Source organism: Tachyglossus aculeatus, chromosome 3, assembly GCF_015852505.1.
Source record: "Tachyglossus aculeatus isolate mTacAcu1 chromosome 3, mTacAcu1.pri, whole genome shotgun sequence".
Classification (NCBI taxonomy): domain Eukaryota; kingdom Metazoa; phylum Chordata; class Mammalia; order Monotremata; family Tachyglossidae; genus Tachyglossus; species Tachyglossus aculeatus.
Window position 1 is genome coordinate 25,295,973 of NC_052068.1, and position 27,428 is coordinate 25,323,400.

Below are 27,428 nucleotides of genomic sequence, written 5' to 3' on the forward strand. Positions count from 1 at the left end.
AGCTCACCTCCTCCAGGAGGCCTTCCCAGACTGAGCCCCTTCCTTCCTCTCCCCCTCATCCCCCTCTCCATCCCCCCATCTTACCTCCTTCCCTTCCCCACAGCACCTGTATATATGTATATATGGTTGTACATATTTATTACTCTATTTATTTATTTATTTATTTTACTTGTACATATCTATCCTATTTATTTTATTTTGTTGGTATGTTTGGTTTTGTTCTCTGTCTCCCCCTTTTAGACTGTGAGCCCACTGTTGGGTAGGGACTGTCTCTATGTGTTGCCAATTTGTACTTCCCAAGCGCTTAGTACAGTGCTCTGCACATAGTAAGCGCTCAATAAATACGATTGATGATGATGATGAATAAATATGATTGATTGATTGATTTATTCCAAGTAAGCCCAGAAAACCAGATCCAGAACAAGTGCAATGCTCTGCACACAGAAAGGGCTCAATAAATAGGATGAATTGCCAGCTTGGAGATAACAGATCTATATGACACACAAATTCGGGAAGCATTCCATATTTTTCCAAGCTAGCTCTCTTTCTCCCTTCAAAGCCCTACTGAGAGCTCACCTCCTCCAAGAGGCCTTCCCAGACTGAGCCCCCTCTTACCTCTCCTCCTCCCCATCCCCCCGCCCTACCTCCTTCCCCGCCCCACAGCACCTGTATATATGTTTGTACAGATTTATTACTCTATTCATTTTACTTGTAGATATTTACTATTCTATTTATTTTGTTAACGATGTGCATTTAGCTTTGTTCTGATGACTTGACACCTGTCCACATGTTTGGTTTTGTTCTCTGTCTCCCCCTTCTAGACTGTGAGCCCATTGTTGGGTAGGGACCGTCTCTATATGTTGCCAACATGTACTTCCCAAGCACTTAGTACAGTGCTCTGCACACAGTAAACGCTCAATAAATACGATTGAATGAATGAATACAAATCAGATCAGACGCCATCCTTGTCTCACATGGGGATCATATTCTAAGTATTTATTAATAAATCCCTAAGAGCTTACTTTCATTCTAGACTGTGAGCCTGCTGTTGGGTAGGGACCGTCGCTATATGTTGCCAACATGTACTTCCCAAGTGCTTAGTACAGTGCTCTGCACACAGTAAGCGCTCAATAAATACGATTGAATGAATGAATGAATGAATATTAGGCTGCCTGTGCAATGCAGGTTTCACAATTTAATGTACCAATGTCATATGGACTATTTTTTGCATCCCTTCCATGTACCCTTTCAAACGTCGGCTCTGCTTCCAGGCCACAAGGGGCCAAAGCAGATGGAGGTTGCATGATTAAAACAAAAAATACCAGCAATAAAAGCATCCAGGGTTGTATGACTACTGAACCATGGACATGCAAACCGAACTTGGACAAATGTCCATTTTATGCAGAACTGAAAATGAAGAATTAGGAAGCTGGGACCACGGGCAGAAGAATCCAAGAGAGAAGCAGTGCGGTCTAGTGGAGCACGGGACCTGGGTGACAATCCCGGCTCCCCTATTTGTCTGTTGTGTGACCTTGGGCAAGTCACTTTAGTTCTCTATACCTCAGTCCCCTCATCTGTAAAATGGAAAATCACAGGACTTGAGTTCTAATCCCAACTCTGACACTTGTCTGCTGCGTAATCTCGGATTAATCGTCATCATCATCATCATCAATCGTATTTATTGAGCGCTTACTATGTGCAGAGCACTGTACTAAGCGCTTGGGAAGTACAAATTGGCAACACATAGAGACAGTCCCTACCCAACAGTGGGCTCACAGTCTAAAGGGGGGAGACAGAGAACAAAACCAAACATACCAACAAAATAAAATAAAATAAAATAAATAAATAAATAAATAAATAAATAAATTAAATTAATTAATCACTTAATTTCTCTGTGCCTCTGTTTCCTCATCTGTAAAATGGGAATTAAATAATAATAATAATAATAATGATGATGGTATTTGTTATGTGCTTACTGGGTGCCATGCACTGTTCTAAGCGCTGGGGTAGATTCAAGGTAATCAGGTTGTCCCATGTGGGACTCACAGTCTTCATCCCCATTTCCCAGATGAGGTAACTGAGGCCCAGAGAAGTTAAGTGACATGCCCAAAGTCACACAGATGACAAGTGGTGGAGCCAGGATTAGAACCCATGACCTCTGACTCCCAAGCCCATGCTCTTTCCACTGAGCCACACTGCTTTTCCTAAATCCTAGGAGATTTAGGATTAAATCCTAGGATTTAGGATTAAATCTAGGAGATTTAGGATTAAATCCTACTCCCTCCTACCTAGACTGTGAGCCCCATGGGGGGCAGGGACTGTGTCCAACCTGATTAGCTTGTGTCTACCTCAGAGCTCAGAACAGTGCCTGGCACATAGTAAGCGCTTGACATATACCATAAAATTTTTAAAAAAGCAGAGGGTATGAAGTCAATTTCTGTGATTGATCGTCACCTTCTGTAATTGGATTATTTAAGCAAAAGGGACCTTTTGGTCTGAATTACCCAGGTAATTATCTCAATAACCACTTCACCAGGGAACATCTGAACAGTGTTGTCTCGCATTTCCTTCAAAAGAGCCCAAGTGACCTCAGCCTGTGTCCAGGACTCATGCTGGATAATAACTGTGATATTTGTTAAGCACTTACTATGTGCTATGCACTGGGGTAGATACAAAGTTATCACATTGGACACAGGCCCTGACCCATGTGGGGCTTATAATAATAATAATGATAGCATTTGTTAAGCGCTTACTATGTGCAGAGCACTGTTCTAAGTGCTGGGGGGATACAAGATGATTAGATTGTCCCATGGGGGGCTCACAGTCTTAATCCCCATTTTACAGATGAAGGAATTGAGGCTCAGAGAAGTTAAGTCACTTGCCCAAGGTCACACAGCAGACATGTGGCGGAGTCGGAATTTGAACCCATGACCTCTGACTCTAAAGCCTGTGCTCTTTCCACTGAGCCACACTGCTTCTCTATGGTCTAGGTAGGAGCCCCAGACCGAGCCCCCTCCTTCCTCTCCCCTTCCTCCCCCTCCCCACCCCCACTGCTTTACCTCCTTCCCCTCCCCACAGCACCTGTATATATGTATATATGTTTGTACATATGTATTACTTTATTTATTTATTTATTTATTTTACTTGTACACATTTATTCTATTTTATTTTGTTAATATGCTTTGTTTTGTTATCTGACTCCCCCTTCTAGACTGTGAGCCCGCTGATGGGTAGGGACCATCTCTATAGGTTGCCAACTTGTACTTCCCAAGCGCTTAGTACGGTGCTCTGCACACAGTAAGCACTCAACAAATATGATTGAATGAATGAATGAATGAGGGAGTAGGATTTAATCTCCATTTTACAGATGAGGAAACTGAGCTGCATAGAAGTTAAGTGACTTATCTAAAGTTACACGGAAGACAGGTGTCAGAGGTGGGATTAGAACCCAAGTCCTCTGATTTTCAACTAGGCCATGCCGCTTCATAACAACAATAATAATGGTATTTGGTAAGTGCTTACTAGGTGTCAGGCACTGTACTATTCATTCATTCATTCAATCGTATTTACTGAGCGCTTACTGTGTGCAGAGCACTGTACTAAGCGCTTGGGAAGTACAAATTGGCAACATATAGAGATGGTCCCTACCCAACAGTGGGCTCACAGTCTAGAAGGGGGAGACAGACAACAAAACAAAACATATTAACAAAATAAAATAAATAGAATAAGTATGTACAAATAAAATAAATAAATAAATAGAGTGATAAATACGTACAAACATATATACATCTATATAGGTGCTGTGGGGAGGGGAAGGAGGTAAGGTGGGGGGGATGGGGAGGGGGAGGAGGGGGAGAGGAAGGAGGGGGCTCAGTCTGGGAAGGCCTCCTGGAGGAGGCGAGCTCTCAGTAGGGCCTTGAAGGGAGGAAGAGAGCTAGCTTGGCGGATGTGCGGAGGGAGGGCATTCCAGGCCAAGGAGATGACGTGGGCTGGGGGTCGATGGCGGGACAGGCGAGAGCGAGGTACGGTGAGGAGATTAGCGGCAGAGGAGCAGAGGGTGTGGGCTGGGCTGGAGGAGAGAAGGGAGGTGAGGTAGGAGGGGGCGAGGGGATGGACAGCCTGGAAGCCCAGGGTGAGGAGTTTCTGCCTGATGCGTAGGTTGATTGGTAGCCAATGGAGATTTTTGAGGAGGGGAATAACATGCCCAGAGCGTTTCTGGACAAAGACAATCCGGGCAGCGGCGTGACATATGGATTGAAGTGGGGAGAGACAGAAGGATGGGAGATCGGAGAGGAGGCTGATACAGTAATCCAGATGGGATAGGATGAGAGTTTGAATGAGCAGGGTAGCAGTTTCGATGGAGAGGAAAGGGCAGATCTTGGTAATGTTCTAAGCACTGGGGTAGATACAAGATAATCAGGTCACACTTGGGGCTTACAGTCTAAGTAGGAGGGAGAATGGGTATTGAATACCCATTTTCAGAGGAGGAACACAGAAGCTAAGTGGCTTGTCCAAGGTCACACAGCAGACTAGTGGAGGAGCAGGGCTTAGACCCTGGATCCTCTGACTTCCAGGATTGTGCTCTTTCCACTAGGCCACACTGTTCATTGGACCAGTGCTCCAAGTGCCTGTCAGTTTGAGCATTCATAATGGTAACCACATTTTACTTGAGAAAAGTCAGCACAAGTAGAGATTCCTTCTTCTGGAAACTTACTTTCGAGAAGCAGCGTGGCTCAGTGGGAAGAGCACAGGCTTTGGAGTCAGAGGTCATGGGTTCAAATCCCGATGCCACCACATGTCTGCTGTGTGACCTTGGGCAAGTCACTTAACTTCTCTGAGCCTCAGTTACATCATCTGTAAAATGGGGATTGACTGTGAGCGCCACGTGGGACAACCTGATCACCTTGTATCCCCCAGCACTTACAGCAGTGCTTTGCACATAGTAAGCACTTAACAAATGCCATTATTATTATTATTATTATTATTATTATTATTATTACTTGCATTGTATTCTGTTGAACAGTTACTGAGAGGGGCAAGACCAACCCATTACTTGAACCTTGGGATTACCGTCGACTTTAAGAATTCAAGGTTGACACAGTAAATGAAAGAAAACAAAACACAGCCCATAACCGATTACCTGGACTGTGGATTATCTGGACTGTGCTCTGTGGGGCAAAATAATTTACGAAGACGGAGGATATTTATAAGCCATTTGCCTGGCCACTGTGCACAGCCCTCTTTACTGCAGGGATTGAGGGGGAGGAAGGAGAGAGTGATGAAGGGGCAGTGGCCAGTAAATGTCAGCGCTGGGAACTGGGGCTTTGGCCTCCCAGGCTGTGGAGTTTAAGAGCCACTTACGGGAACCGAGTGGAAAAGCCCTGTCAGTGCCTTGACTACTACTACTAATAATAACAATAGTAATTGTGGTATTTGTTAAGCACTTACTTTGTTCCAAGCACTGTTCTAAGCCCTGGGGTAGATACAGGGTAATCAGGTGGTCCCACGTGGCGCTCACAGTCTTAATCCTCATTTTACAGATGATGGAACTGAGGAACAGAGAAGTTAAGTGACCTGCCCCAGGTCGCACAGCAGACAAGTGGAGGAGCCGGGATTAGAACCCACGTCCTCTCACTCCCAAGCCTGTGCTCTTTCCACTAAGCCATGATGCTTCTCTACTAGCGATTTAGTAATGGCAGAGGGAGACTTTTTGGCTCGCCACCCCTCTGTATCTGACAGCAAGTGGTAGAAATCCCTTCTCCTGGTCTGCTGCCTATCCACCTGCATACAGTAAGCTCTCAATAAATATGATTTATTGATTGATTATCCATAGGACAGGAAGTCATGGGTGATGGATGCACGCGCGAAGGTCAAAACCCACGGCTGATCCGCATGCCTCACGCTTAGAAAAGCAACGTGACTTAGTGGACAGAGTATGGGCCTGAGAGTCAAAGAACCTGGGTTCTAATCCTGGTTATGCCACACGTCTGGCGTGTGACCTCTGGGCTTCAGTTACCTCATCTGTAAAATGGGGATTAAGAGTGTGAGCCCCATGTTAGACAGAGACTATGTCCAACCTGATTAACCTGTAATAATAATAATAATAATTGTGGTATTTGTTGAGCTCTTACTATATGCCAGCAGCTGTACTAAGCACTGGGGTGGATACAAGCAAATTGTGTTGGGCACAGTCCCTGTCCCATGTGGAGCTCAACATTTAAATCCCCATTTTACAGATGAGGTAATCAATCAATCAATCAATCAATCAATCGTATTTATTGAGCACTTACTGTGTGCAGAGCACTGTACTAAGCACTTGGGAAGTACAAGTTGGCAAAATATAGAGACAGTCCCTACCCCACAGTGGGCTCACAGTCTAAAAGGGGGAGACAGAGAACAAAACCAAGCATACTAACAGAATAAAATAAATAGAATAGATATGTACGAGTAAAATAAATCAATCAATAAATAAAGAGTAATAAATATGTACAAACATATATACATATATACAGGTGCTGTGGGGAAGGGAAGGAGGTAAGATGGGGGGATGGAGGGGGGACGAGGGGGAGAGGAAGGAAGGGGCTCAGTCTGGGAAGGCCTCCTGGAGGAGGTGAGCTCTCAGTAGGGCCTTGAAGGGAGGAAGAGAGCTAGCTTGGCGGATGGGCAGAGGGAGGGCATTCCAGGCCCGGGGGATGACGTGGGCCGGGGGTCGACGGCGGGACAGGCGAGAACGAGGCCCAGTGAGGAGATTAGCAGCGGAGGGTGCGGGGTGGGCTGTGGAAGGAGAGAAGGGAGGTGAGGTAGGAGGGGGCGAGGTGATGGGCAGCCTTGAAGCCCAGGGTGAGGAGTTTCTGCCTGATGCGCAGATTGATTGGTAGCCACTGGAGGTAACTAAGGCACAGAGAAGTAAGGGGACTTGCCCAAGGTCACACAGAGGACAAGTGGCAGAGCTGGGTTTAGAACCCACAACCTTCAGACTCTCAGTGCAAAATGCCGCTTCTCCACTCCAGTGCTTGGTACACAGTCAGTGCTTAACAAGTACTGCTATTATTATTATTATCATTATTATTAGGTAATGGGAACATCAATTGGCTGAGCATGGGCTGAATTTACTCCCTGTGAGGGGAGTCATGAACCTTTCATTGATGTGCAGCCCAACAGGAGGAGGGGTGCTCAATACCAGGCTTGGGGATGAGCTTTCACCTTTTCTGGGAGAGCCTCTTGAAAATCACTGGTTACCCCAAGTCCTATTCACCTACCAAGCTTCCACGAGCCTCCCGCAGTAAAAGTGGAGGCTTTTCATCGTCTCATTTTTCCAGAGTTGGAGAATTGAGAGTTAACTGTAGGCAAAGAAAGATATGACAGAAGACACATCTTTAACATTTCAGGACGCCAACTCCAAGGCGAGGTATCCATTAACAAAACCAAGTGAATAGCGTGGAAATTACCTGGATAGTCTGGATGAAAGAAAGGCTTTGGCTTTTCTGTCTGAATTATTCTCTGCTCTGCTTTAATAAAGAAGCCAGCTCAGCTCCCAATAAGAGTCAATTGCCTTACCTCGGTGTTAACTTTTATGGATAATAACAAGGTTGCTGACTCCCTAATTTCTCACTTTTGTGCCAGATCTTGACAGCTATGTGAAAAAGAGGCTGCACTCCAGATATTTCATGTACAAATCCAGTTTGCCCAAATCACCCAGATAAGAAATAGATTTCTCTTGTCGCTTGAGTGAACACAGTTATGATTTCAGCCAGTTAGGGTTTAAAAATCTTTGTAAATCTTTTACAAATCTTTCATCTGTAAATGATAAAATTATAAGTAAATCACCCTATTTTCTCCTGCTATTTAAATATCTAGAAGTTTCTTACAAACATTTGTTGCCTTTGCTTTCATATTTATCTCAACTAATTTGCTCTTCTAGGCTAAACTTTTCTCTAAACCAAAGAAAATGATCTACAGCTTGAAAAAGAAGTTACACTTGGTCAGTCTGAAAATGCTGCACCTGGCAACCAAATTTAGATATTAAAAGCAGGAGCAACCTCTTTTGCATTGAAGTGTGCAAAAGTGTAAATCTCAGATTGTAGGAACTTTGACCTGTGCATGTTGTAGTAACTCAAGTGTACTTGTTAGAGAAAATAATAATAATACTAATAATAACAACAACAACAGTTAGGTCAGACACAGTGCCTATCCATATGGGGTTCATAATCTAAGTTGGAGGAAGGGCAGGTGTTGAATCACTCTCTTACAGAGGCGTAAACCGAGGCATAGGAAAGTTAAACTTGCTCAAGATCACACAGCAAGCATCTTGTAATGTGCTCTCCCAAGCACTTAGTACAGTGCTCTGCACATAGTAAGCATTCAATAACTACGATTGATTGATTGACTGATGTGGTAGAAACAAGATTAGAACCAAGGTCCTCTGACTCCCAAGTTTATGCTCTTTCCACTAGGATAAATAGATGCAATAGCTCAAATAAACAGGGCCAGAATAAAGCAAATTCCTGGGACAGAGGTGCAACAGGGGAGAATTGATCTCAGCAGCGAGCGTGCATAAGAAGGAGCAGGGTAGCAATATAATAAAATATTCCCTAGCAATATAATAATATATTCCCTTCCCACAATGAGCATACAGTCTAGAGGGGGAGACAGACATTAATGTAAATAAATTACAGCTACGTACACAAGTCCTGAGGGGCTGGAGTGGCGGGGTGGGGGTGGAGGGATGAATAAAGGGAGCAAGTCAGGGCGACACAGAAGGGAGTGGGAGAAGAGGAAAGGTAGATTTAGTCAGGGAAGGCCTCTTAGAGAAGAAGTGTCTTCAGCCCAGGGCCAAACAGCAGCCAAGTGTCGGAACTGGGATTAGGACCTAGGTTCTCTGATCAATCAATCAATCAATCAATCAATCGCATTTATTGAGCGCTTACTATGTGCAGAGCACTGTACTAAGCGCTTGGGAAGTACAAATTGGCAACACATAGATACAGTCCCTACCCAACAGTGGGCTCACAGTCTAAAAGGGGGAGACAGAGAACAAAACCAAACATACCAACAAAATAAAATAAATAGGATAGAAATGTACAAGTAAAATAAATAAATAAATAGAGTAATAAATATGTACAACCATATATACATATATACAGGTGCTGTGGGGAAGGGAAGGAGGAAAGATGGGGGGATGGAGAGGGGGACGAGGGGGAGAGGAAGGAAGGGGCTCAGTCTGGGAAGGCCTCCTGGAGGAGGTGAGCTCTCAGCAGGGCCTTGAAGAGAGGAAGAGAGCTAGCTTGGCGGAGGGGCAGAGGGAGGGCATTCCAGGCCCGGGGGATGACGTGGGCCGGGGGTCGATGGCGGGACAGGCGAGAACGAGGTACAGTGAGGAGATTAGCGGTGGAGGAGTGGAGGGTGCGGGCTGGGCAGTAGAAGGAGAGAAGGGAGGTGAGGTAGGAGGGGGCGAGGTGATGGACAGCTTTGAAGCCCAGGGTGAGGAGTTTCTGCCTGATGCGCAGATTGATTGGTAGCCATTGGAGGTTTTTGAGGAGGGGAGTAATATGCCCAGAGCGTTTCTGGACAAAGATAATCCGGGCAGCAGCATGATGCCAGGCCCATACTCTTTCCACTAGGCCACGCTGCTTCAGGCTGCTATACAACTGGTAGACCAACTGAAATGGTATCTGGGATATTTTCCAAGATAGTTGGTATTACCCTGGAGAATACAGGAATGTTAGGGGGAAATAGAATTCAAACTGACGATTGATTAGCCTAATTCTCCACCTCCCAACAGAAGGTCACTAGCTAGCACCATTTCCTTCAGGCCTTGGAGTGGGGAAGAGAGCCCTTCTTTCCCCTCCCCTACCCAGACTTATGTATCTCTTGCTTGTGGTTTGCGGTGACCTCGGCTACCCGCGCGCCTTCTGCGCGTTGTACCCAGCAGCCAGCCAGAGCTGCAGCGACCTGAAGTCCCCAGCCTCATGGAGAACCAAGGCCTCCAGCCCCGCGAGGAGCCACACAGCTCTGGCCTGTCTCCAAAGGCCCCGAATGAGCTTTGGTAAGGTGGGAAGGGGTGAAAGCCCCCTCCACCTACTGTGAGAGAAACCAGGATGGAAAATCGCTCCCTTACCTGTCCTTTCTGGGGGCCGAAAACCCCTGCTCTACTGACAGTATCCATCACATGGGGGACCCGCAAAAATCCATCAGCCAACAGGGAGGAGAACACAGGCTTTGCTGTCTGGTCACATGCAAACCAAAGGCTCGGCCCCCAGCCTACTCAAGCCATGACCCCTTGAGACCTGTGTACTAAGTGGAAAGAGGCTGTGACTAAGTAATATTATTTCAGTTGCAGATAGGCACCTCTCCCCTGACCATTTAATATCTGGGGATGCATGAACGCAGTCCTGCCGTTGGGGCAGGGGAATTCATTTTGTTGGTCTGAAGAAAATTTAGGGTCAAACCAGGTGGGGACAATGGTGGGTGGGGATTCAGGGCAGGGGATAATAATAATTCATTCATTCAATCGTATTTACTGAGCGCTTACTGTGTGCAGATCACTGTACTAAGCACTTGGGAAGTACAAGTTGGCAACATATAGAGACTGTCCCTACCCAACAGCGGGCTCACAGTCTACAAGAGTGGGCTCACAGTCTAGAATAGCGGGCTTACAGTCTAGAAGATAATAATAATAATAATAATGGCATTTATTAAGTATTTACTATGTGCAAAGCACTGTTCTAAGTGCTGGGGAAGTTACAAGGTGATCAGATTGTCCCACGGGGGGCTCACAGTTTAATCCCCACTTTACAGATGAGGTCACTGAGGCGCAGAGAAGTTAAGTGACTTGCCCAAAGTCACACAGCTAACAATTGGTGGAGCCGGCATTTGAACCCATGACCTCTGACTCCAAAGCTCGGGCTCTTTCCACTGAGCCACGCTGCTTCTCTGATCTAGATCTGGACAGGAATTGTCACTGACCGGGTGAAGAAACCAGGGCTCAGGGGAGGAATGTGATCTGGGGAGACCTAGAGACTGAGACACGTTTCGTTTATTCACATGGGGACAAACATTCAGTCGGAGGCAGGGAGAAATCTCCGAAGAAAGCTCTGGGGGACTAGAGAATGGGTGCCCTCTAGAACGTAACCTCATTTTGGGTAGGGAAGGTGTCTACCAATTCTGTTGCTTAGTACAGCGCTCCGCACACAGTAAGTGCTCAAAAAATATGATTGATTGGTTAGAGATGGTAATGGCAGTAAGGGTTCCAGGGCAACTGGAGCAGTAGGGGTTTAGCTCCAAATCCCTGCCGTTTTCACCAGCAGGTATTTTTGGCTCTGAAGTTCATTTCATTTTCTTCACCTGCCCAGTGCTCCTCCTAGTTACTTCATTTCTTATAAAAAGAGGTTGCAGGTTGTCTACTGAATGGCACATTAGGTGCGGGAGAATGGAGGAAAATCAATCAATAGCATTTACTGAGCACTTATGTGCAGAGCACTGTAATAAGCTCTGGGGAGAGTATAATTCAACAATCAATCAATCGTATTTATTAAGTGCTTACTGTGTGCAGAGCACTGTACTAAGCGCTTGGGAAGTACAAGTTGGCAACATATAGAGACAGTCCCTACCCAACAGTGGGCTCACAGTCTAAAAGAACTAATGGACATGTTCTATGCCCATAATGAGCTTACAGTCTAAAGGGGGAGACAGACATTAATATAAATAAGTCATTCAAAATATATAATTTAATGATATGTACATAAGTGCTTTGGGTTGGGGTGAATAGCAAATACCCAAAGGTCATAGAGCCAAGTGCATCGATAACACAGAAGAGAGTTCACTGTACTAAGTGCTTTGGAGAGGAAAATAAGGTTAATAAACATTATCTCCACCTTCCAGAATCTTGTAATCTAGCAGGAGAGGCATACTTTAAAATAAATTGCTGGTAGAGGGGGAAAATGATGGCATTTATTAAGCTTGTATTATGGGGTAAACCCCAAGGCAGATACAGATTTCTGAGATCAGACACAGTCTGTCCCCAGAGCTGTGCTGTACATGGGGTTTACGATCTATCTTATCCCCATTATAAGGATAATAATAATAATGATTATGGTTCTTGTTTAATGCCAACTATGTGCCAAACACTGTTCTAAGCACTCGGATAGATACAAGTTCATCAGGTTGGACACAGTCCCTGTCCCACATGGGGAGGATTTAAGTAGAGAGAGGAGGATTTAATCCCCATTTTACAGATGAGGTAACTAAGGCACAGAGGAGTGAAGTGACTTGCCCAAGGTGGCAGAGCCATGATTAGAACCCACATCCTCCAATTCCCAGGCCTGTGCTCTTTCCACTAGGCCAAGCTGAAGAAATGGAGGCCAAAGATGTTAAGTGACTTGCCCAAGTTACACAACAGGCCAGAGATGGAACTGGGATTTGAACCAAGCTCTTCTGGCTCTCAATCCCATGTTCTTTCCACTAGGCCAGAAATGAGAAGGGGAGGGAATATAAATCCTCTTGATTTAAATCCAATCTACAGTTTTCTCATGTTTGTGGCAGGAATGTTGATGATCTGCAACTCTGCTGCAGAAAATTGTATCTTTGCGTCAACGAGCTCATTTAAGATGTAGACAGTGACATCCTATGTCTCCAACTCCAATATTCAAGCTATATATAGCATCCTGGTCATTTTTTTGCAATTCTTTTTTGTCAGAGTCAGAGTTGTGCATCTCCGCCCTTTGTTATGCAGCTAAGGCACATCCCCGAAACCAACATCTAATATCCAAAAAAGGTCTCCTGAGTAAAAAGCTACAATTACTCATGTAATCCCACTCAAACGGCATTAACAATTAAGAAGAGTTTGAAAGGTTTGCCTGTTTTCTAGGTACTTGCCCAACCCTCCATTAATGTCCTGTAGAGCTGGACTCATGAAACTTCCCAAAGCAGAGGCAACGATTCCTGACAACCTGTATTTTCAGATTGGGTAACTTCTCCAGAAGAATCCAGCCAACACCCTGTGCTCAACTAGTTATGTCACCACTAGCACACCAAATGTTTCTCCAAGATTCAATACAGTACTTTGATCATTGTCTCCTTTCTTAATTCCTTATTGGCCACTCCAATGTAGGCCATGGCCTTATTATTTTTAAATCCATCTCCCAAGCAAGAGCCTACCAACTTGAATTTCACTCTGTTCTCTCATCCTCAGAGACACAGTCCATTGGTACAACCTTAATCCTTTTTCTTGCATTACACTCCCCGCCTTCCAAATGAAATAAACCTGAAATGACAGTTGGTAAGACATTAAAATATTAAGGACTAGTTTGAACTTCAGTTAATCTCTAAAAGCAGGAGATACTGTGCATTGTGAATCATTAAGGTGAACGTAATTTTCCTTATACCAAAGTGAGATTGGGGCAGGAGCTTCAGGTAATAGGGTAAAAAAAGACAAGAAGGACAAAGACATGGAGCTAGGCAAAAAAAGAAAAAGGAAACAGAGACAGGAAGAGAGAAAGAAAGGTAAAGAAACAGAAAGAGTTCAGACACATATAATCACACGCAGAGCTGCACACATAAGTATGGGGAAGCAGATTAATGCAGAGTGAGAAAGCCAAGCCCTCCTATCGTCTCCACAGCATTCAATAAATCAGTAGTACTTATTGGGTATTTAAAGTGTGCAGAGCACTGTACTACATGTTTGGGAGCACACAATAGTGTTAAGTAGACATGTTCCCTTCCCTTAAAGAGCTCACAATGTAGCTGGGGAGGCAGAAATTAAAATAAATTACAGATAGGGGAAGCAATTGCGAATAAGGAAATGTACATGACTCTCACGGGGGGTGGGGGTAGTGTGAGTTGTGTGTGTGTACTGAATGCTCAAGTGCCTGAGGCAGAAAAGATGGAAAATGAGAGGTCAGTCAGGGAAGGCTTCCTGTAGCAGACATGACTTTAGGATGGATTTGAAGATGGGAGATGATGTAAAAGGGAGATTTCCAATTCCAGCTTTCCCTTCTCCCTTGTCCTGTCTTGCTGCCTCTAACATTCAGTCCAGGGTGACCACCAAAGAATACTTCCTCCGATGTTGCCGATCCTGTCTTTGTGCCACAGAGCGCTGTTGATGGAAATCCAGGCAGCCGGCCAACATCTGCACTTTAAATTCATCCTCGCTTGCTACATCTCTGTCCTCTTTTCCACTCAGATAACATTTCTCTTCCCTCAATCTCAAGCCCATTTCCCTCCATTCCCGACTCATCTGTGATGAAGTCCTGAACTTTTGTCTTAACGAAAGAGAAACCATCGAACATGAGCTTCCCCAAGTCTCTTCCTCAGCACCTGCAGGATTCCACTCTGCACGTGGCCAGTCCAGGCTATCCATTCATTCATTCATTCAATTGTTTTTATTGAGCGCTTACTGTATGCAAAGCACTGTACTAAGCACTTGGGAAGTACAAGTTGGCAACATATAGAGAAGGTCCCTACCCAACAGCGGGCTCACAGTCTAGAAGGCGGGCTCACCATCTAGAGGCTTCCAAAACCCACTCCACCCCCAATAACGCTACTTATTAGCTGCTACTAGCAACCTCTCTCCTGATTATCAATCAAACAGTGGTATTTATTGAGCACTTACTGCATACAGAGCACTGTACTAAGGGCTTGGGAAAGTACAACAGAGTTGGTAGACACAATCCCTGCCCACAGAGAGTGTCCAGTCTACAGGGAGACCAGTCAGTTGCAGTTATGGTCTAACAGCCTACCTCTCTACTACAGTATTTGAGATAAAGCTTCACCATGCCTAAACATTTATTCTCTCCTACCTGTCTGTATGTGTCATCACCAGTTGTATTTATTGAACCCACAACTGTTTAAAGCTTTTCTGAAATAACATCCAGAGAGGAGGTGGATTTGTTTTATCTGATTGAATTCAATAGATTAATAGGAAGAGATGAGAAAGCTAAGAAATCGGAAAAAGGAAAAGACAGATTTTTATTTAAACTCAACTGGTTTGTGGAGCTAACTAGTAATTTCTGCTCTGAAAAATTAGTCGATGGTATTTATTGACTAATGGTATTTATTTTCCCTCTAGCCGACCATCTAGAGGGAAAATCTTACATAGCCTTCAGCTACTTTCGTGTTGAAATACTGTTACCCGGTTTCATTAACTTTACAATCCCAATCCACCACACTAGGGTCACATAATATTACTGTCTGCATTAACAGCATTGCTTTCCCTCTAAAATTTCAATGTGACCATCCTCTATGGTGAGTTACATTCTGTCCAATCAAGATGACTGCAGAACTATTGGGCTTTGGTCGCTGTGAAGTTTCAGACTTACAGACAAAATGTCCAGTCTCAAGATGCAGACTTTCATTTCATCAAGAAGGACCAATGGCAGTAAAAAGAAGATGAAACGACAGTAAAAATAAAAAGCAGAAGTAGAGCTCTAAAACAGTGGGCTTCTTCCCTGGGGAAATTAAAGTTGTCTCTGCAGGTGCTGAACGGGGTTGGTTCAGAAAGAAACTCTGAGCTAACTTCAATTCAGTTAATAGATCTTTGCCAAATGCCCAGGTTAAACTACCACCAGAGTCAATAAGGCTCGGTTTCCTCACTTGCACTTGAGAAATGAATCTACAGTCACTTTTAACCACCCACTCTTTCTCTTCCATCCACCGTCATCACCAACCTCCCCTGTACTCTCCCATTCACCGCTTTCCACCCACCCCATTCCCACACACTCTTTCCTACACCCCAAATCAGGAATCTCATTCTTTTCTCGTTTTCTTATCTTCCAAAACCTCTGCTTCTCATTTTGTCTTCCACTGTCTTTTCTCCTTTTCATTCTCATGGTTCCTTTTTTCACTCACTCCTCTTCTTTTACTACCCTGTCTTCTAACATAACCAGAAATTCAGGGATGGAATGATTCTGAGAAGTCTACTCTCCCTCCTCTACTTCTTCTCTCCCCTGCCTGTGACTCCAGTGTCCGTAAGGGCAGCTCTGGTATCCAGTGGATGGAATGGAGAACCCAAGCAGGTCTCCAAATTCATGGTTGCATCCATGGGGAGGGCAAGAGAATAATCTATGTCCACCCATCACAATCTTCCAGACAACAGTTCACTACTGTGTTTCCAACTGGCATGATCAGAGTCGGCCACTGAAGTGAGTGCCCCATGAAGCCTGAAACACGAAACTCTAGGGGCAAGTTTCATACCTATGTGTCTGATGCAACAACTTCCTGGTGTGGTCTTTATAGACAAGGGAGGCTGAACTGGAGCAGCTGATGGAGGCAGAAAGGTTCACTGATGACAATCTCCCCCATTCTTAAATTATTTCTTTAAGGAGAAAGAGTCCTTAAAAAAGTAAAACATACACCTAGACAAGAAGTCCCTCTAGACTGTGAACTCACTGTGGGCAGGTGTTGTCACTGTTTTTTGTTGTGTTGTGCTTTCCCAAGTGCTTAGTACAGTGCTCTGCACACAGTAAGCACTTGTTAAATACAATTGCATGAATGAATGAAGTGACCCTTTAGGTGACATCAGCTGATGTCATGGGGCCTCACACTCTGAGAAGGGGTTCCCTGAGAATAAGCAGGAGTAGGTGGTGGTAGTGGATGATGCCAATATAAGGCACATCAACAGTTGGGTTTAACTCTCCAAGCACTTAGTATAGTACTCTATCCACAGGGAGTGCTCAACAAATGCCACTGACCGGGTTTAGGGAGTAGAGGAGTACCACGAGGTGATGACCCACCTAAAGATGAACAGTCCATAATAGCTTACTATGACGATAGTATACAATTGGAGCAATCTCAGGGGAAATGTTAGGGGTGTGAGAAGGAGGTGGGGTGGGGATGGGAGGGCCAACGGAGGCCGCCTCTGCTCACCCGAGACCTGGAAAAGAGGTCAATGCACTGACTAGTCACAATCCAAGTAAGCTGAATTCCCATAAGGATTTTAAATGCTCTTAAAAATTTCCCCAGGAAACTGGGGGAAACCAAGCTCATGCTGGTGAAACCGGTGATCCTGCTTTTCTTTAAAATCAAGAAGCAGCCGGCCGCAGAAGGTCATGCCACCTGCCAAAAACAATGCACGTATGTGAAGCCCAAACAGGAAGCAAGGATTAGTGACCAGTCCCTGTGCTTGTTCTACATCTTGGCAGGCAGGAATGCAGTTGCAGGATCATTTGCATGCCCAATAGTTTTTTGGTATTACAGTTTACACAACGCCAACTAGTCAGGCAAGCTGCAGGCTTGACGGGGGTCACATGATGACAGAGAAACATGAAACTTGACTATGTGCTCGGGCAAGTTTTACTTCTCCTAATAAATGAGTGCTTGCCTACAGACGGCAATCTCAGTGATCAGACAGAGATGACTCTTAGGATTTTCTCTCCTTAGAACTAGTGCTCGTGGGTCTCCTATGAGTATTGGAAAACATTCAGGTGTTCATTAATGGATTATTAATTTATCTGATAAATGCAAGAAGAAACATGGAAACATTTAATAAGATAACTGTGCCGGCCGGTCAGAAGTTGAGGTAAGATTCCTTCCTTTCTCTCCCCTTTTAATACCGGACTGAGGACAAGTCAGGGGATAGAGGTCCTCTCTCGGGGGACCTCTCTCGCATTTCAGTCGAGGCCAAGACAGTGGAGATCCCAACTACATGAGGCTGAGAGAGTTTTCGTTTCAAACGAACCGTCTACACAGCAGTCAACAGCGCTAGATGAAGAGCAATAGGAAATTCAGGGGGCATCCTTTCTCTCCCCAAAGTTGTCTTCAGGTTCTCTTGCATAAAAAAAATTCTTAGAATAGTTTGGACTTTATTATGGAGGATTATTTTAGGATCGGTAGTGATAAGTGGCATTTACTGAGTGCTACCGTGTGCAGAGCACTGTGCCAAGCACTCAGGAGGGTACAATACAAGGGAGTTGGTGGGCATGAACCCGGCTCACGAGGGTTTATATGGTGTTGTGGATTTAGGTGGACTAGGTGGGTTGAAATAATCCAATTGAGCTGTGGCGATAAAATTTTGATTTCTGAAGAACCATCTAGGTGTTCGGTTCCTGGGAAAAAAGGCAGCTCAAAAAAATGAAGAGGTCCGAAAGTTACACTCAAAGACGAGAGGTCAGCAAATATCTCAGCTGTGTGACTTTGGGCAAATCACTTAACTTATCTGGGCCTCAGTTACCTCATCTGTAAAATGGGGATTAAGACTGTGAGCCCCATGTGGGACAACCTGATTACCTTGTATCTCCCCAAATCTATCAATCAATCAATCATATTTATTGAGTGCTTACTGTGTGCAGAGCACTGTACTAAGCGCTTGGGAAGTACAAGTTGGCAACATATAGAGACAGTCCCTACCCAACAGTGGGCTCACAGTCTAAAAGCCCCAGTGCTTAGAACAGTGTTTGGCACATAGTAAGCGCTTAATAATAATAATAATAATTTTGGTATTTGTTATCTCAAGAGAAGATATGCTCTGAGCTTTGGTAGACTGCTCGAAGGGGAATTTGGGCTAGTTGGCTGGGAAAACCTTCATGAATAAGGCTCTATTATTAATGGCATTCACTGGTAGACCCGACAGTTCATTTTAGGTTAGGAATGTGTCAGCTAATAGTGTAACAATGGTGGTAACAATCCAATGACAGTGATGCACAGACATAACTATGCATGTGTTTTAAAAAACTTTTACATGACCTTTTTCCTCATCTTCATGGGAAGGGCTGAAAGAGGGGAAGCTTCCGAGAATTGAATTGATGGCCTCTCAATCCAATTGCTCACAACTGCCCCCGTGCCACAGAATTCCCATGAAACTGAGAATTCGAGTAAAGAAAGGAAATAGAATTTGAACTGCCCTGATAAAGCCCTCTCTCCCATACAAGCTCAGCCCTGTTAAGGGTCTCCAAGTGCAGGCATCCGAGAATGTCTGAGAAGTTTGCAGGGACTTTTGTCAGCCCCATAAATGAAGGCACCGTTCACCTCAATCACCCCACTAGATGTGTGTATGTATGTGTGTGAGAGACAGAGAGACAGAGACAGAGAGATAGAGAGAGACAATGTACAAGGAAGAAAAGGACGCTCTTTTTTGGACTGACACACACAGGAAGATGTTGCCACAGAAGCGTTGTCTTAGGAGACAAAACATAGCCCAAACAGAATGACTAACACAGCTTGAATGTGGATTAAACGTGAATTGCCAAAATACTGCAAAACAAAACAATTACATGAATAAAATTTAGGCGGAATAGAATCATCTGCTTCGATTCAAATGAATACGAAGATAGTCTTCATGGGCACTGTGGAGGCTGACGTACTGCTCATAAATAGGTAAACTTTTCAAGTTTTTTAGACCAAAATCTCGTCATCAATAATAGTAGTTATTGAGCACATAATGAGTGTCAAAACACTATACTAAGTGCTTAGTATAGCAGAAGTAAGACACACCTCACTGCCTTCCAGGAGCTTACAATCAAATTTGTTACTAAGAATAGGAAGGTGACTTTGAAGTTCAGAGAGGTCATGCACCCATGGCCCAAGATATGTATTAAAATAAGCTCACAGATTCTTGATCATCAGATATGTCTTAAATAAGATTTCCTAATGAACTCTTATGTATTGTACTCTCCCAAGCCCTTAGTAGAGTGCTCTGTAAAAAAGAGTGCTCAAAAAATACCTTTAAGATGCTTTGCCGGGAATGTGTGAGAAGCAGCATGGCTCAGTGGAAAGAACACGGGCTTTTGCAGTCAGAGGTCATGGGTTCAAATCCCAGCTCCGCCAATTGTCAGCTGTGTGACTTTGGGCAACTCACTTCACTTCTCTGTGCCTCAGTTACCTCATCTGTAAAATGGGGATTAAGACTGTGAGCCCCACATGGGACAACCTGATCACTTTGTAACCTCCCCAGCACTTAGAACAGTGTTTTGCACATAGTAAGCACTTAATAAATGCCATCATTATTATTAGTATTATTATTACCAGCTCTGTTTTACTGTAAAATAATATATTACTCGTTAAGCACTTACTGTGTACCAAGGACTGTTCTAAGTACGGGGGTAAATACAAGTTAATCAGGTTGGGCTCACATCTTTAATCCCCATTTTTCAGATGAGGGAACTGAGGCACAGAGAAGTGAAGCGACTTGCCCAAGGACACACAGCAACCATGTGGTGGGGCCTTCTGAATCCCAGGCCTGTGCTCTATCCACTAAGCTACACTGCTTACTGTATTTTCCCAATTCCTTAGTACAGTGCTCAGCACACAGTAAACACTCAATAAATACCATTGATTGATTGATACTGAATAAAAAAATATAAAGCACCTTGATCTTTAACATGACTTTCCACCTCAGATCTCAGAATGTGCTCTTATGTGAAAATATGAACGGTTTTTACTACGATTGTTCCCCTCTGTCCTTGGGACACTGCCCTCACATGTTAGGTATGATACGTGAATAATAAAACAAAAACAATGATAATGATTAAATATTTACTATGTGCAAAGTACTCAGCTAAACACTGGGGTAGATGGAAAGCAGCCCATCTCCTAAAGTCCCCATAATCTAAGAGGAAAGGAGAAACAGTAATTTATTCCCATTTTACAGATGAAGAAACTGAGCCATTGAAAGGTTAAGTGGCTTGCCCAAGTGACTTGCTTGAACCTAGGCCCAGGTGAAAGCTCCACAATGCTGGAGGAATTCAGAAAAAATTGATTATGGAAGGAAAAGTGAGGATTTAGGGACCTGAATAATCTGGTGTTAGTCCATCAGTCAATCAGTGGTATTTATTGAACATTTACTATGTGTAGAATACCATACTAAGGGCTTGGGAGAGTACAATACAAAAGAGTTAGCCGAGAGGTTCCCTGCCCACAATGAGCTTACAGTTTAGAGGGGGAGACAGACAATAATATAAGTGCTACTGTAAATAATTCCCATTTACCAGATAATTATGCAAATTCGGGATGGGTAATAAGCGTGTTTCATAGGCCCTTTTTTGTTCATCATCAGTCGTATTTATTGAGCGCTTACTGTGTGCAGAGCACTGTACTAAGCGCTTGGGAAGTACAAGTTGGCAACATAAGGTTCAACCTATTTCACACTGAAAAGCAGATGAAGATACACAATCCTTCTGTTGGTCTACCCTTCTGATCTACTGTCATATTCTTCCAGCTCAGCTGCTTATAGCATTATTTAAAGTCCAAGGTATTTTCTCAATTCAGTCATATTTATTCATTCATTCATTCATTCATTCACTCAATCGTATTTATCGAACGCTTAGTGTGTGCAGAGCACCGTACTAAGCGCTTGGGAAGTATAAGTTGGTAACATAAAGAGACGGTCCCTACCCCTGTGTGCAGAGCACTGTACTCAGCGCTTGAGCGCTGCTTAGAGAAGCAGCGTGGCTCAGTGGAAAGAGCAGGGGCTTTGGAGTCAGAGGTCATGGGTTCAAATCCCGGCTCCACCACATGTCTGCCGTGTGACCTTGGGCAAGTCACTTAACTTCTCTGAGCCTCAGTTCCCTCATCTGCAAAATGGGGATTGACTGTGAGCCCCACGTGGGACAACCTGATCACGTTGTATCCCCCCCAGCGCTTAGAACAGTGCTTTGCACATAGTAAGCGCTTAATAAATGCCATTATTATTATTATGTGCAGAGCACTGTGTGCTTGGGAGAGTACAATACAATAGAGTTGGCAGACACATTCCCTGCCCATAACGAACTTCGACGCTGGAGAACTTGTCAGGCAGGAGCTGCTATGTACTGATATCTGTGTCGTGAAGGCACTTATACAAAAAGACTTGCAGATACTTCTGATCGCCTTCATAACACTGGCACAGTGGTATAGGCTGTTGACAAGAGTGATGAAGACAACCCAACCCAAACCAGCCTAACCCAGGACAGCCTGATTAAGGCAGCACATTGCCCAAAAAGCAACATGGCCTAGTGAAAAAAAATACAGGCCTGGGACTCTCAGAAGACCTGGGTTCTCATCCCAGCTCTACCCCCTTCCTGCTGTGTGACCTTGGACAAGTTATTTGTCCGGGCCTAAGCTTCCTCATTTGTAAAATGGGGATGCATTACTGTTCTCCCGCCTACTTAAACTGTGAGTCCAACGAGGGAGAAGGACCATGCCCAACCTGATTATCTCGTTTTGATCCCGGAGTTTAGCACAGCGCTTGGCACATAAGAAGGGCTTAACCAATACCGTCATCATCGTCATTAACACACTGACAAAGGAAAACCAGCCAAGGAGGCCAACATGATATTTGAGAGAGTAACAGAGTGTGGCAACAATGTGGCCCCACTTTTCTAACCAAACCGAAGATCTACCAAACAGTTGTCATGTTCAATCACCTTTGTCTAGGAGGCCTAGGCCTTAAACACCTCAAGGCGCTTAGTACACTGTGTGCTTACGGCACACAGTGGGCGCTCAATAAATACGATTGATTGATTGATTCTCTGGGCCTCAGTTACCTCCTCTGTAAAACGGGGATGAAGACTGTGAGCCCCGCGGGGGGCAACCTGATCACCTTGTAACCCCCCAGTGCTTAGAACAGTGCTTCATTCATTTGTTCATTCATTCCATCGTATTTAGACTGTAAGCCCAATGTTGGGTAGGGACTGTCTCTATATGTTGCCAATTTGTACTTCCCAAGCGCTTAGTACAGTGCTCTGCACTTAGTAAGCGCTCAATAAATATGATTGATTGATTGATTGATTGATTTATCGAGTGCTTACTGTGTGCAGAGCACTGTCCTAAGCACTTGGGAAATGGGGAAGCAGCGTGGTTCAGTGGAAAGAGCCCGGGCTTTGAAGTCAGAGTTCATCGGTTGAAATCCCGGCTCTGCCACTGGTCAGCTGTGTGACTTTGAAGTCACTTCATTTCTCTGGGTCTCGGTTACCTCCTCTGTAAAATGGGGATTAAGACTGTGAGCCCCACGTGGGACAGCCTGATCACCTTGTAAATTCCCCAGCGCTTAGAACAGTGCTTTGCACATAGTAAGCACTTAATAAATGCCATCATTATTAGACTTTTAGACTGTGAGCCCACTGTTGGGTAGGGACTGTCTCTATATGTTGCCAACTTGTACTTCCCAAGCGCTTAGTACAGTGCTCTGCACACAGTGAGCGCTCAATAAATACGATTGATGATGATGATGATGATGAACTGGAATGGTAAACTTTTGAAACCGTGCTCCTCACAGTACAGGGCCAGGGAGAGGAGACAGGATGACATCTTTTAGACTGTGAGCCCACTGTTGGGTAGGGACTGTCTCTATGTGTTGCCAATTTGTACTTCCCAAGCGCTTAGTACAGTGCTCTGCACATAGTAAGCGCTCAATAAATACGATTGATTGATTGATTGATCAGGATAGCCAAGCTGCTATGGGGTGAGCTGAAACGGAGCAATTGCCAGCAAGGTGGACAAATCGATGTTTTAAAAACAGTGAAGCACGACTTCGGCTGACTGGAAGACTAAAGCAGCTGATAGACCAGCCTAGTGGACACCAACTAGGACAGGGGCGACACTTTTCAAGCACAGATTTTAGGCAGACGGTGGCTCATCATCATCAATCGTATTTATTGAGCGCTTACTGTGTGCAGAGCACTGTACTAAGCCCTTGGGAAGTCCAAGTTGGCAACACATACAGACAGTCCCTACCCAACAGTGGGCTCACAGTCTAAAAGGGGGAGACAGAGAACAAAACCAAACATACTAACGAAATAAAATAAATTGCACAGAAATGTACAAGTAAAATAAATAGAGTAAGAGTGGTTCGAAAGAGGAAGAATCAAAAACAATACGAGAAACTGCGAAGAGCAAAAGCCTTTTTGCTAAAGGATAAACTGTGCGTGTGCCCAACTTAGAAGAGGCTGTTAGTCACAAATTGAACTTTCTAGCCACTCGCTCAACTTTGGATAAATAGGCATCAACTTTGAATCTGAAGATTAACGTAGGCAGGTCTGTAACCACCTAGCACTGGAGGTACAACCCAGCTCTCATCAATCAATCAATCAATCAGTCATATTTATTGAGCGCTTACTGTGTGCAGAGCACTGTACTAAGCGCTTGGGAAGTACAAGTTGGCAACAAATAGAGACAGTCCCTACCCATCTTCTTTCTTCAGGAGATTTCACCATTTCTAAAGGGACCTAGTGCTTAGGGAAGCAGCATGGCTGAGTGGATAGAACACAGGCCGAGAAATCAGAAAGTCATGGTTTCTAAGCCCAGCTCTGCCACTTGTGTGACTTTGGGCAAGTCACTTCACTTCTCTCTGCCTCTATTACCTCTTCTGTAAAATGGGAATTGAGACTGAGATCCCCACATGGGACAGGGACTCTATCAAAACTGCTTTGCTAGTATCCACCTCAGCACTTAGTACAGTGCCTGGCACATAGAAAGTGCGTAACAAATACCATAATAATTATTATTATTATTATTAGCAAGCAGATATGGAACTCTATTATTGAAAGGCAACAGGAATGCCTTTCACCTTCAGTTCAATTGATTGTCTGGGTATCTCGGACAGTTTAAATAATAATAATAATGTTAACCATTATTTGTATTTGTTAAGTACTATGTGCCAAGCACTGTACTAAGCACTGGATTAGATAAAGGATAATCAGGTCCCATATGGGGCCACAGTCCAAATAGGAGGGAGAACAGACATCGAATCCCCATTTTGCAGATGAGGAAAATGGAGAAGGTGACTCAGCAAGTATGTGGCAGAGCAGGGATTAATAATAACAATATAATAATAATAATGGCATTTATTAAGCACTTACTATGTGTAAAGCACTGTTCTAAGTCCTGGGGAGGTTACAAGGTGATCAGGTTGTCCCACAGTGGGCTCACAGTCTTAATCCCCATTTTACAGGTCAGGTAACTGAGGCCCAGAGAAGTTAAGTGACTTGCCCAAAGTCACACAGCTGACAATTGGTGGAGTTGGGATTTGAACCCGTGACCTCTGACTCCAAAGCCCGATTAGAACCCAGGACCTCTGAGTTCCAGACCTGTGCTCTCACTCGGCCACATTCTTTCTCTAACCCTTCTGGGCCTTTGTTTCTTCATCTTTAAAAGAGGAATATCAATTAATCAATCAATCAATCAATCACATTTATTGAGCGCTTACTGTGTGCAGAGCACTGTACTAAGCGCTTGGGAAGTACAAGTTGGCAACATATAGAGACGGTCCCTACCCAACAGTGGGCTCACAGTCTAGAAAGGGGAGACAGAGAACAAAACAAAACATATTAACAAAATAAAATAAATAGAATAGATATGTACAAGTAAAATAAATAAATAAATAGAGTAATAAATACGTACAAACATATATACATCTATACAGGTGCTGTGGGGAAGGGAAGGAGGTAAGGCGGGGGGGTGGAGGGGAGGAGGGGGAGAGGAAGGAGGGGGCTCAGTCTGGGAAGGCCTCCTGGAGGAGGTGAGCTCTCAGTAGGGCCTTGATCCCCATTTTACATGGAATTAACATGTATTGCTGTATGTTGGATTGATGATATGCCCTGCACACAATTAAGTGCTCAACAAAAGAATGAATGAATGTATATACATATATATTTTAGTTCTAGCCTACACAGTTATCCTGAAAGATTACCAACAGAGCAATCACTTTTAGGTGAGAATTATAGATGGAACTCAATTCTACCTTTTGCAATTAGGAGGCTTCTTAAATTCCTTTTGAATAATGCTGTACCTCTTTCATTCATTCATTTAATTGTATTTATTGAGCGCTTACTGTGTGCAGAGCACTGTACTAAGCACTTGGGAAGAACTAATCGGCAACATAAAGAGACGGTTCCTACCCAACAACAGACTTACAATCTAGAAGGGGGAGACAGACAATAAAACAAAACAAGTAGACAGGCGTCAATACCATCAGAATAAATAGAATTATAGCTATATACAGATCATTAATAAAATAGAGTAGTAAATATGTACAAATAAAATAGAGTAATAAATATGTACAAATATATGCAAGTGCCGTGGGGAGGGGAAGGAGGTAGGGCAGAGGGGTGATGGGGAGGGGAGGAGGAGGAGAGGAAAAAGGGGAGGCTCAATCTGGGAAGGCCTCCTGGAAGAGGTGAGCTCTCAGTAGGGCTTTGAAGGGAGGAAGAGAGCCAGCTTGGCAGATGTGTGGAGGGAGGGCATTCCAGGCCCGGGGGATGACGTGGGCCGGGGGTTGATGGCAGGACAGGCGAGAACAAGGTGAGCCCACTGTTGGGTAGGGACCGTCTCTATATGTTGCCAAATTGTACTTCCCAAGCGCTTAGTACAGTGCTTTGCACACAGTAAGCGCTCAATAAATACGATTGAATGAATGAATGAACAAGGGCCAGAGAGGAGGTTAATGGCAGAGGAGCGGAGTGTGCGGGCTGGGCTGTAGAAGGAGAGAAGGGATGTGAGGTAAGAGGGGACGAGGTGATGGAGAGCTCTGAAGCCGAGAGTGAGGAGTTTTTGCTTGATTACACTGTCTTTTTATGGGCTGATCTTTTGGAGACTGGCCATGGACGGAGACTCCAGACCAATCCTGATTCATTCTTAAGGAGGGAGGGACCCATGGGGCAAATGTTGTCTACCCCTCCTGCTCTTGGTCCAATCTTATTCCTCCTCGCCATCTGCCACCATCCTTGCTCACGGGCATTGGGGTTCTGCCCCTCCTGTGAACTCCTGGTTATAGCTGCGTCCCATCAAGTCAGGTGTTTCCTGTCCTTATGCTCTTGGCTTGGAGGCTTCTGGGTGGGAGGAGGAGAACAGAGGAAGAGCAAGCAAAGGGGAAAAATGATCTCTCCTTTCTTCCCTCTCTGTTAGCATGAACAGCATAGGCCTTGTGCATTGCAGAGCACCAAAGGCCCAGAAAAGAGTCACACAGCCCCTTCTCTGTCTCCTCCGCCAGCCCACCAAGGCAGTTTCTCTGCACCCGTTTTCTAGTGACGTAGGGGAAATTTGCAAATAGCGACTGCAGAAACTGTTGGCTGCAAGATAAAGTGTGAGACTTGTTGCTTGCATCTTCCTGGGAAAGACAGGAAGAATGAGATTGGCTAAAATTTGGGCCAACATTGAGCTCACCCAGAGATTTCCCCTGCTCCCTCTCCCTTCTGCAACACCCTTGCACTTGGATTTGTTCCCTTCGTTCACCCAACCCTCGGCCCCACAGCACTTACGTACATATCTGTAATTTATTTATTTAGAGTAATATCTGTCTCCCACTCTAGACAGTAAGTTCCTTGTGGGTAGGGAATGTGTCTACCAACTCTGTTATATTTTACTCTCCCAAGTGCTTGGTACAGTGCTCTGCACACAGTAAATGCTCCATAAATATAACTGATCAATTGACTAGGAAAATGAAATAAATCTTTTTATTATCAGGACATTGCTTTGGACTTCTTTTTTTTTTCCGAGCCAAAGCAGTTAAAGCTTAATGAGCATCT

General features: G+C 44.4%; 1 protein-coding gene across 5 annotated transcripts in view; it reads left to right on the forward strand.

Moving 5' to 3' along the window:
* The window catches only part of BLNK (B cell linker), a 122,167-nt gene that overhangs the window by 16,493 nt on the left and 78,246 nt on the right, over window positions 1–27,428 (forward strand). For 2 of the 5 annotated variants that reach the window (XM_038744373.1, XM_038744375.1), the window contains exon 1: window positions 17,280–17,512. The exons of the other annotated variants lie outside the window; for them this stretch is intronic. In XM_038744373.1, coding sequence (XP_038600301.1) covers window positions 17,466–17,512 — 47 coding nt within the window. In that variant the 5' untranslated portion in view covers window positions 17,280–17,465. Of the gene's footprint in view, window positions 1–17,279; window positions 17,513–27,428 lie in introns of those variants that run through there. 5 annotated transcript variants of the gene reach the window in all.